Raw genomic sequence first — 11,740 nt, 5'->3', positions numbered from 1 at the left:
CTGCAATGAAGTTGTCATGGTGAACGTAACTGTGCTGATCTGAACCTGTACACACAGAATGCAATAATGCTGAACTGGACCATTTTATATTGAATTTAAAGACTCTGAACAGGTCCTGTCCACACGGAATGCAACTTTACAACACTGGATATGTTCACACAGAATGTAACAGTGTTGAACTGCACCTATTCACTGTGAATTGGACATGCCCACATTGAATATAATGGCACTGAGCAGGGCAAGTCCACATTGAAAACAATGGGAAAGTACTGGGCCTGTCCACACTGAATACACAGACTGTTGTATTAAAGTGAGTGAACAGTCTCAGAGAGATTTGGAACGAAGTTGCATTTGATCACACAAACTGAATAATGATCGGGGTGCGTACTCATTTAGGACCAAATATCTTTGGTCAATTATACCTTATGCTGAGACCCACTTAACTCAGCATTGAGGGGTTTAAACCCAATAATTCCTCATGTGCAATGCTCACTTTCACTATTGCAACTACCTTTTAGAGATCCAGCACTGAAACAGGCCCTTCGGCCCACCGAGTCTGTGCCGACCATCAACCACCCATTTATACTAATCCTACACTAATCCCATATTCCTACCACATCCCCACCTGTCCCTATATTTCCCTGCCACCTACCCATACTAGGGGCAATTTATAATGGCCAATTTACCTATCAACCTGCAAGTCTTTGGCATGTGGGAGGAAACCAGAGCACCCGGAGGAAACCCACGCAGACACAAAGAGAACTTGCAAACTCCACACAGGCAGTACCCAGAATTGAACCTGGGTCGCTGGAGCTGTGAGGCTGTGGTGCTAACCACTGCGCCACTGTGCCGCCCGCACCTGTTAAGAAGAAACTATATTGTAGTCTCTGGGTATTTCATTTTAGAGCTGTGTCAGGTCCCTTTAAAAAGAATCCATTCCATTAAATCATAAGCAAGAGCCAGACAGCAGCTGCACTAATGTGTTTGTTTCAATTAGTGTAATTAAAATAAAAGATCAAATGATCAAATTATCACCCTGGAGTCTGACATCAGGTATAAATATGACAATCTTTCAATGTAGTTCAGAACGCATTCAGAGCTCCTGATAGAAATGCACGGATCACCAAAAGGTCTGGTTTTTGCCATTTACTACCCAATCCTTGCGGTTATCGGGGTTCCAGGTAAAGTATTGCATCTCGTTATTAATTACTGGAATCATTGTTTAGCCGTGTCACTGCTCCCATTTACCCATGATGCTTCTCTGTCATATTGATATCCTGTCTCTCATTTAATGGCATAATTTCATGCGATAACTTCTCCCATTTAATGTGATAATTTTATCCCTTTAATGGGGTAATTTCTCCCCTTTAGCAGGAGAAAGGTAAGGTCTACTTAAATAGTAAGTAATGTTTTTTAGGGAATCAAGGTCTCTCATGTAAGTAATCTCTAATTTTTGAGTAATTTAAGGGAGTAAATTAAGAGTAAGTCATGGCAGGGCAGCTCGGCAGCATCAAGTGCTCCTCCTGTGCAATGTGGGAAGTCAGGGATACTGCCAGTGTCCAGGGCGAACACATGTGCAGGAAGAGTCTCCAGCTGCAGCTACTTGAAATCCACGTTTCAGATCTGGAGCAGTGGCTGGGAACTCTGTGGAGCATCCGCGAGGCTGAGATCATTGTAGATAGCACATACAGGGAGGTGGTCACACCGCAGGTCAAGACTGCTCAGGCAGAAAGGGAATGGGTGACCGTCAGGCACAGTAGAAGAACTAGACAGGGAGTGCAGGAGTACCCTGGGTCCATCTCCCTCACTAACAGATTTTCCGCTTTGAATAATGTTGCAGGAAATAGCTTCTCAGGGGAATGCAGCAGGAGCCAAGTCTGTGGCACCACAGGTGGCTCAGCTGCACAGGACGGGAGGGATAAGAGTGGAAGAGCTATAGTGATAGGGGATTCTATCGTAAGGGGTACAGATAGGCATTTCTGTGTCTGTAAATGTGATGGTATGTTGCCTCCCTGGTCCTAGGGTCAAGGATATCACGGAGTGGCTGCAGGACATTCTGAAGGGGGAGGGTGAACAGTCAGAGGTCGTAGTTCACATTGGTACCAATGACATAGATGGCATAGGTAGAAAGAGGGATGATGTCCTGCAACAAGAATTTAGGGAGCTAGATAGCAGATTAAAAAGCAGGACCTCAAAGGTTGTAATCTCTGGATTACTCCAGGTGCCAACTGCTAGTGAGTATAGGAATAGGAGGATAGAGCAGATGAATGAGTGGCTGAAAAGATGGTGCAAGAGGGATTTCAACTTTCCCAATATTAACTGGGATAATATTAGCTTTAGTTTCCTGGTTCACTGGGTCTGTTTCTGGCAAAGGTGAGACCTGTATTATTTGGAAAATCATGGTTTGATTAGAGACAGTCAGCATGTCTTTGTGAAGGACAGGTCATGCCTCACAAGCCATATTGAATTCTTTGAAGATGTGACAAAACACATTGATGAAGGAAGAGCAGTGGATGTGGTGCATATGGATTTCAGCAAGGCGTTTGATCAGGTTCCCCATGGTAGGCTCATTCAGAAAGTAAGGATGCATGGGATACAGGGAAAGTTGGCTGTCTGGATACAAAATTGGCTGGCCCATAGAAGACAGAGGGTGGTCGGAGATGGAAAGTATTCAGCATGGAGCTCGGTGACCAGTGGTGTTCCGCAGGGATCTGTTCTGGGACCTCTGCTCTTTGTGATTTTTATAAATGACTTGGATGAGGAAATGGAAGGCTGGGTTAGCAAGTTTGCCGATGACACAAAGGTTGCTGGAGTTGTGGATAGTGTGGAAGGCTGTTGTAGGTTGCAACGGGACATTGACAGGATGCAGAGCTGGGCTGAGAAGTGGCAGATGGAGTTCAACGTGGAAAAGTGTGAAGTGATTCATTTTGGAAGGTCGAATTTGAATGCAGAATATAGGCTTAAAGACAGGATTCTTGGCAGTGTGGAGGAACAGAGGGATCTTGGGGTCCATGTCCATAGATCGCTCAAAGTTGCCACCCAAGTTGATATGGTTGTTAAGAAGGCGTATGGTGTGTTGGCTTTCATTAACAGGGGGATTGAGTTTAAGAGCCGCGAGGTTATGCTGCAGCTCTATAAAGCCCTGGTTAGATCACACTTGGAATATTGTGTTCAGTTCTGGTCGCCTCATTATAGGAAGGATGTGGAACCTTTAGAGAGGGTGCAGAGGAGATTTACCAGGATGCTGCCTGGACTGCAGGGCATGTCTTACGAAGAAAGATTGAGGGAGCTAGGGCTTTTCTCATTGGAGTGAAGAAGGATGAGAGGTGACTTGATAGAGGGGTACAAGATGATGAGAGGCATAAATAAAGTGGATAGCCAGAGACTTTTTCCCAGGGTGGAAAGGGCTATCACCAGGGGGCATAATTTTAAGGTGATTGGAGGAAGGTTTCGGGGAGATGTCAGAGGTAGGTTCCTTCCACAGAGAGTGGTGGGTGCGTGGAATGCGCTGCCAGCGGTGGTAGTAGAAGCAGATACATTAGAGACATTTAAGCGAATCTTGGATAGGTACATGGATGATAGTGGAATGAAGGGTAGGTAGTTAGTTTGATCTCAGAGTAGGTTAAAGGGTCGGCACAACATCGTGGGCCGAAGGGCCTGTACTGTGCTGTACTGTTCTATGTTCTATGTACTATGTAGAAGTTGGACGGGTTGCACCTGAACCGGATCGGGACCAACATCCTTGCTGGGAGGTTTGCTAGCACTGTTGATGGGGTGGGTGGGGTTAAATTAATTTGGCAGGGGGACGGGATACGGAGTGGAGGTACAGTAGGGGGTGATGCACAGACACAGATAGTAGAGAAACTAGGTCAGTCTGGAAGGCAGAGCATAGACCTGTTTAGGCATAAGTGAATAATGCAAGGCTGGATTGCATCTATTTTAACTCAAAGAGTCTTACTCGTAAGGCAGATGAATTGAGGGCATTGATTAACACATGGGAATATGATATTATTGCTATCACAGAGACATGGTTGAGGGAGGGGCAGGATTGGCAGCTCAATATTCCAGGGTATAGAATCTTCAGGCGTTACAGGGGAGGGGATAAAAGAGGAGGTGGCATTGCACTGTTGATCAAGGAGTCAATTACTGCAGTAAGGAGGGATGATATCTTAGAAAGTTCCTCAAATGACATATGGGTCGAACTTAAAAACAAAAAAAGGGCAACCATTTGGCTGGGAGTGTACTACAGGCCTCCAAACAGTCAGGGAGTGATAGAGGAGCAGATATGTGGGCAAATCTCAGAGAGGTGGAAAAATAATAGGGTAATAATAGTAGGGGATTTCAATTTCCCCAATATTAACTGGGATAGTCTGAGTGCAAAAGGCTTAAAGGGGTGGAATTCTTAAAATGCATACAGGAGAGATTTTTGACCCAGCAAGTAATAAGTCCGATAAGAGAAGAGGTGGTACTGGACCTAATCCTTGGGAATGAAGCCGGAGAAGTGGTAGAAGCGTCAGTCGGGGAGCATTTCAGGGATAGTGACCATCAATCTGTAAGATTTAAGTTACTTATGGAAAAGGACAAAGATGGACTGGAAAAAAAGGCACTGAATTGGGGGAAGCCCGATTTCAATATGATTAAACAGGATCTGGCCAAAGTGGACTGGAAGCAGCTACTTGTAACAAAGTCTACATCAGACCAGTGGGAGTCATTCAAAAAGGAAATAGTGAGAGTTCAGGGCCAACATGTTCCTGTAAAGGTGAAGGGTAGGACCAACAAGTCTAGGGAATCCTGGATGTCAAGCGATATAGAGGATTGGATAAAGAAAAAAAAGGAAGCATATGGCAGATTCAGAGGGCTGAAAACAGTGGAGGCCTTAGAGGAGTATAGAAAGTGTACTTAAAAAAGTAATTAGGAGAGTGAAGAGGGGGCATGAAAAAACACTGGCGGGCAAGATAAAGGAAAATCCCAAGGCGTTTTATAAGTATATTAAGGGCAAGAGGATAACCAGGGAAAGAGTAGGGCCCATTAAGGACCAAAGTGGGAATCAGTGTGTGGAGCCAGAGGACGAAGGTGAGGTTTTAAATGATTACTTTTCATCTGTGTTCACTATGGAGAAGGACGATGTAGGTGTACAGATCAGGGAACGGGATTGTTATATACTTGAACAAATTAGCATTGAAAGGTAAGAGGTATTTGCGGTTTTAGCGGGCTAAAAGTGTATAAATTCCACCAGATGAGATGTATCCCAGTCTGCTATGTGATACAAGGGAGAAGATTCCAGGGGTTCTGACACAAATTTTCAAATCCTCTCTGGCCACAGGAAAGGTACCAGAGGACTGGAGGACAGCGAATTGTGTACAACTATTCAAGAGGGGTAGCAGGGATAAACCAGGTAATTACAGACCAGTGAGTCAAACATTAGTGGTTGGGAAACTATTGGAAAAAATTCTGAGGGACGGGATGAATCTCCACTAGGAGAAGCAGGGGGATTAATCAAGGACAGTCAGCATAGCTTTGTCAGGGGGAGATCATGTCTAACCAATTTGATTGAATTTTTCGAGGAGGTGACTAGATGTGTAGATGTGGATAAAGCAGTTGATGTAGTCTATATGGACTTCAGTAAGGCTTTTGATAAGGTCCCACATGGGAGATTGGTCAAGAAGGTAAGAGCCCATGGGATCCAGGGCAATTTGGCAAATTGGATCCAAAGTTGGCTTCGTGGCAGGAGGCACAGGGTGATGGTTGAGGGTTGTTTTTGTGATTGGAAGCCTGTGACCTGTGGTGTACCACAGGGATCGTGCTGGGACCCTTGCTGTTTGTAAAGTACATTAATGATTTCGATGTGAATATAGGAGGAATGATCAGCAAGTTCGCAGATGACACAAACATTGGTGGTGTTGGAAATAGTGAGGAGGAAAGCCTTAGATTACAGGATGATATAGATGGGCTGGTAAGATGGGCAGAGCAGTGGCAAATGGCATTTAATCATGAGAAGTGTGAGGTGATGCATTTTGGGAGGACTAACAAGGCAAGGGAATATACAATGGATAGTAGGATCCTAGAAAGTACAGAGGGTCGGGGGATCTTGGTGTTCATCTCAATAGATCACTGAAAGCAGCAGCACAGGTTAGGAAGGCATATGGGAAACTTGCCTTTATTAGCCGAGGCATAGAATATAAGAGCAGGGAGGTTATGATGGAGCTGTATAAAACACTAGTTAGTCCACAGCTGGAGTACTGTATACAGTTCTGGTCACCTCACTATAGGAAGGATGTGATTGCACTAGAGAGGGTGCAGAGGAGATTCACCAGGATGTTGCCTGGGCTGGAGCATTTCAGCTATGAAGAGAGACTGGATATGTGAGGGTTCCTTAGAGCAGAGAAGGCTGAGGGGGGGACCTGATTTAGGTATACAAAATTATGAGGGCCATAGATAGGTTAGATAGGAATAAACTTTTTCCCTTAGCGGAGGTGTTAATAACCAGGGGACATAGATTTAAGGTAAGTGGCAGGAGGTTTAGAGGAGATTTGAGGAAAAACATTTTCAGCCAGAGGGTGGTTGGAATCTGGAACACACTACCTGAAGATGTGGTGGAGGCAGTAACCCTCCCAACATTTAAGAAGTATGTATATAAGCACTTGAAATGACATGGCATTCAAAGCTACGGGCCAAGTGCTGGAAAATGGGATTCGAATGGATAGGCTTGATGGCCGGTGCGGACACGATGGGCCAAAGGGCCTGTTTCTGTGCTGGATAACTCTATGACTCTGTGATAATTTCTCCTTTTTAACTGGTATAATTTCTCTCGTTTTGCAGTATTATTTCCACTTTAATGGTATTAATTCTCTATTTTAACATTATAATTTCTTCCCTTTGTTGATATAAGTTCTCATCATTAATGTTGTAATTTTTCACTTTTAGCTGTGGAATTTGTTTCCTTCATGAGCATAGTTTCTTTACATTACCGGTTTTATGCCGCTGCTTGAATGGTACTCTATCTTCACTTGACCAGTAACTTTTCATCCCTTTAATTATATAATTTCTTTCATTTACCACTGGCATCTCATGATTTAAATGTACTTCCATTGTGTTCTTGACACTGTTACTGTGGGTGAATCATCACACTGTTATCACAGTGTAATTCAGATCAAGTGTGTTATTGACAGTGACAGTGACAGAGTAATCCCTCCAAATGGTTCATTGAGAGTAATGAATTATTGAATAATTCCTGACTGAATTTAATGAATGAATTTATTGAATGGACATTTTTTAGGCTTTGGGCTATTGACAGAAATATAAGAATGTAACAGTAACCATTTTATGAATGATCTGCATTTGCCCCAAGCTCAAGAGCGCAATGTTTCTGCTCTCAGTCTCTGAACTCAGTGGTTCATCCTGGCTCTCCTCTTCCACATTAGCAGCTGCCAATGGTTCTCGAGTCAGGAATTTCCTTCTGCTCCTTGAACCTGGCCATATCCAAGACTGTTTCCATCTTCATTCTGTTCTCCACATTGAGTGAGTCTGCATAACTGATGGCATCTTTCACTACCAAGGCATAACGCTTTAATTTCAGTACAGGACTTAGCTATCAGTAATACCAAAGCTCAGTACTGAGGGAGATTCTATAGACTCTGGAACAGTTCCTGCAGATTGGAGCGTAGTGAATGTAACCCCACTATTTAAAAAGGGAGGTAGAGAGAAAACAGGGAATTATAGACCAGTCAGCCTGATGTCGCTAGTCAGGAAAATTCCAGAGTCCATTATCAAAGATTTTACAGCAGTGCACTTAGAGAAAAGTGGTAGAATCGGAAAGGGTCAGCATGGACTTACGAAAGGGAAATCATGCTTGACAAATCTATTAGAATTCTTCGAGGATGTAACTAGTAGAGTTGATGAGGGGGGAGCCAGTGGATGTGGTTTATTTGGACTTTCAGAAAGCTTTCGACAAAGTCCCACATAAGAGATTAGCATGTAAAATTAAAGCGTATGGGATTGGGGGTAGTGTATTGCGATGGATAGAAAATTGGTTGGCTGACAGGAAACAAAGAGTAGGAATAAACGGGTCTTTTTCTGAATGGCAGGCAGTGACTAGTGGGGTACCGCAGGGATCGGTGCTAGGACCCCAGCTATTCACAATATATGTGAAGAGGATGCAGAGAGGCTTCAAGGTGTTTTGGACAAGTTGAGTGGGTGGGCAAATGCATGTCAGATGCAGTAGAATGTGGATAAATGTGAGGTTATCCACTTTGACAGCAAAAGCAGGAAGGCAGATTATTGTCTGAATGGCTATAAAGCGAGAGAGGGGAATATGCAGCGAGACCTGGGTGTTCTCGTACACCAGTCACTGAAGGTAAGCATGCAGGTGCAACTGACGGTAAAAAAGACAAATGGTATGTTGGCCTTCACAGCAAGAGGATTCGAGTACAGGAGCAGGGATGTCTTGCTGCAATTATACAGGGCCTTGGTGAGGCCACACCTGGAATATTGTGTGCCGTTTTGGTCTCCTTATCTAAGGAAGGATGTTCTCGCTATAGAGGGAGTGCAGTGAAGGTTTACCAGACTGATTCCTGGGATGGTGGGACTGACGTATGAGGAGAGATTGAGTTAGTTAGGATTATATTCGCTGGAGTTCAGAAGAATGAGGGGGATCTCATAGAAACCTATAAAATTCTAACAGGACTTGACAGGGTAGATGCAGGAAGGATGTTCCTGATGGTGGAGGAGTCCAGAACCAGGAGTCATAGTCTAAGGATACGGGGTAAACCTTTCAGGACTGAGATGAGGAGAAGTTTCTTCACCCAGACAGTGGTGTACCTGTGGAATTCACTACCACAGAAAGCAGTTGAGGCCAAAACATTGTATGTTTTCCAGCAGGAGTTAGATATGGGTTGGAAGGGGTCAAAGGGTATGGGGCGAAAACAGGAACATGTTACTGAGTTGGATGATCAGCCATGATCATAATGAATGGCGGAGCAGGCTCGATGGTCCGAATGGCCTACTCTCGCTCCTATTTTATATGTTTCTATGTTTCTATGAAGTGCTGCATTGTAGGATGGGCCTTTCCCCAAATGAGACCTCAACATCTTCCAGTTTCGATGGTTCAGATCGACATCGAAGATCCCAGGTGATTATCAGGAGAAGCGCTGGAGTTATCGCTACATCCTCGGCAATATCCTCTCCGCAAAGTCAAAAATAATTGTCCGTTTGCTCCTCTCTTTGAGAGTCTTTTTGAGCAAGTTGACTGCTGAAATTTCCAACCATGAATAGTTTTACATCAATTCATCAGATGAGGGTGTTTATGGTGTTATGACCAAGACAGGAGCAATGCACTGTCAATTCAGTCCCAATACTCCACAGGTTGCAGCACATTATTAAAGTTTTCCCACCTAACTGGAAAACAGCCAAATAAAACACTTTATTTGAGGATCATTTTAAGCAAGTTAACTGCTGAATTTTCCAACAGTGAATTGTTTTACACTAATTCATTGATTGAAGGTGTTTATAATCCTCAGCACAATATAATGCATTTAAATGCAAGTTTTTTGTTCCTACTTACTTGTTAGTTTCCACATTTATTGCATTTTGTTGTATTATTCACCCTCTTAAATATCTTCTTAATGTGTTACTGTTACTGTTACTTTTCTTCTCTATTTGATGCTCACAGGTTCATTTTTCATCCAGATGATCACTGTAGAACAGAAACTGAGCGGAAGAGATTGCATGTCAAAGCTGTAAATTCCACACATACACTCTCTCACTTTCTCTCAGCTTTCTCTCTCTCTATTACAGCTAACTTGGCAGTGATTGTGATCCTGTCCCGAGGAAGATGTGGTCTCTCCAGATGTATCACTTACTACCTGGTGTCCATGGCAGTGACGGATCTCCTGCTCATTATCATTGCTGTGATATTAAACCGAATTGCTGCTATTTATTTCCCAGGCAGTTTCCTGTTCATGACACCGTTATGTAGTCTCCGTGTTGCCCTGAACTATGCAGCTATAGACAGTTCTGTCTGGTTAACAGTCGCTTTCACATTTGATCGATTTATGGCCATTTGTTGCCAGAAGCTGAAAATAAAATATTGTACCGAGAAAACTGCAGCACGGGTTATCGGAACAATCTGTACACTGAGCTGTCTAAAAAATATCTTCTGGTATTTTATATATAAACCCGTGTATATAATTAACAATATACCCTGGCTCTGCAGCCTAAAATTAATATTTTACACATCACCTGCATGGATAGCATTTGAATGGATTCACCACATTTTAACTCCTTGTGTCCCATTCATTCTGATTTTACTGCTCAATGCTCTGACTGTCAGACACATTCTAGCAGCCAGTAGAGCACGCAGGAGACTCCGGGTCCACAGTAATGGAGAGAATCGAAGTGACCCAGAGATGGAGAAACGAAGAAACTCCATTGTTTTACTGTTCTGCGTCTCAGGTAGTTTCATTCTATTATATTTGTTACTTCTTATAACTTTCCTCTACGTCCGAATTGCGAAAGTTAGTTATTTCTCTGGTTCCAATTTCAACAAATCAAATTTTATTCTGGAGGAAAGCGGATATATGCTTCAGCTTTTGAGTTCTTGCATCAACCCGTTTATTTATGCAGGAACCCAAAGTAAATTCAGAGTCGAGTTAAAGAAGGGGATGAAATATCCAATGAGTCTCATTGTTAAATTATTTAAATAATGAATAATAAAATTCAGCATGAATTGCACATCATATTCCATCCATTTCTCTTCTTATCCATGAAACACACAGCCTCCACTTCCTGGTACACTTATCCACTGTGTGATTTTAAAAATGTATAAGAAACACTGCATCAGTGCACAATTCATAGAATCATAGAAAGTTTAAGGCACAGAAAGAGGCCACTTGGCCCATCGTGTCTGTGCTGGCCGATAAATGATCCACCTATTCTAATCCCACCTTCCAGCATTTGGTCTGTAGCCCTGCAGATTACAGCACTTAAGGTGCGTATCCAGACTCCTTTTGAATGAGTTGAGGGTCTCTGCCTCAGTGTTGTGACATATTCTCAGTTCGGTTCCAGTTCTCTTCTGCATGCTGACTCAGGTCTGGTGCAACCCCACCAGCTCTGAGGGCCCTGGAGACAGCAAATCCAACCCCTGATCTGTTATTGGATACTAAGTTTAACTGTTTACTGAAGGGATCACAATATTCCTCCTGGGTGTAGTTTGGATCTTGAGGGTAGGATACGCTCTGAAATAGGAATCTCGTCCCCATGCATTGTTCACCACTCACTGGACACCGCCCTCCAGCCACACTCCTGTTCCCACAAACATAGGAACAGAGGAATTGAATCATAAAATCATAGAAATTTTGCAGCACAGAAAGAGGCCACTTGGCCCATCGTGGCTTTGCCGGCTGAAAAAAAAGAGCCACCTAATCTAATCCCACTTTCCAGCATTTGGTCCATAGTCCTATAGGTTACAGCATTGCATATTCAGACGACTTTTAAATGAGTTGAGGTTTTCTGCCTCAACTACTCTTTCAGACAATGAGTTCCAGACCCACACCATCCTCTGAGTGAACAAATTTTCATCATCTCCCCTCTAATCCTTCTACCAATTACTTTAAATCTATGCCCCTCGTCACTGACCTCTCTGCTATGGTGAATAGACCCTTCACCTCCACTCTATCCAGATTCCTCAAAATTTTTACGTTCCAATCTAATCTCCCCTCAGCCTTCTCTGTTCCAAGGAGAACAA

The 11,740-nt window shown here is 43.3% G+C and overlaps 1 protein-coding gene across 1 annotated transcript; it reads left to right on the top strand.

Annotated features, from left to right (window-relative positions):
• Positions 1-1,111: 1,111 nt before the first annotated feature.
• LOC137381595 (probable G-protein coupled receptor 139) lies at positions 1,112-10,700 on the top strand. Its single transcript, XM_068054291.1, has 2 exons — positions 1,112-1,181; positions 9,793-10,700. Exons 1-2 carry the CDS (start codon positions 1,112-1,114, stop codon positions 10,698-10,700), a joined length of 978 nt encoding a protein of 325 aa, XP_067910392.1.
• The last annotated feature ends 1,040 nt before the right edge of the window (positions 10,701-11,740 follow it).

Source organism: Heterodontus francisci, chromosome 22 (genome assembly GCF_036365525.1).
Source record: "Heterodontus francisci isolate sHetFra1 chromosome 22, sHetFra1.hap1, whole genome shotgun sequence".
Classification (NCBI taxonomy): domain Eukaryota; kingdom Metazoa; phylum Chordata; class Chondrichthyes; order Heterodontiformes; family Heterodontidae; genus Heterodontus; species Heterodontus francisci.
This window is presented reverse-complemented; position numbering and strand designations above follow the sequence as displayed.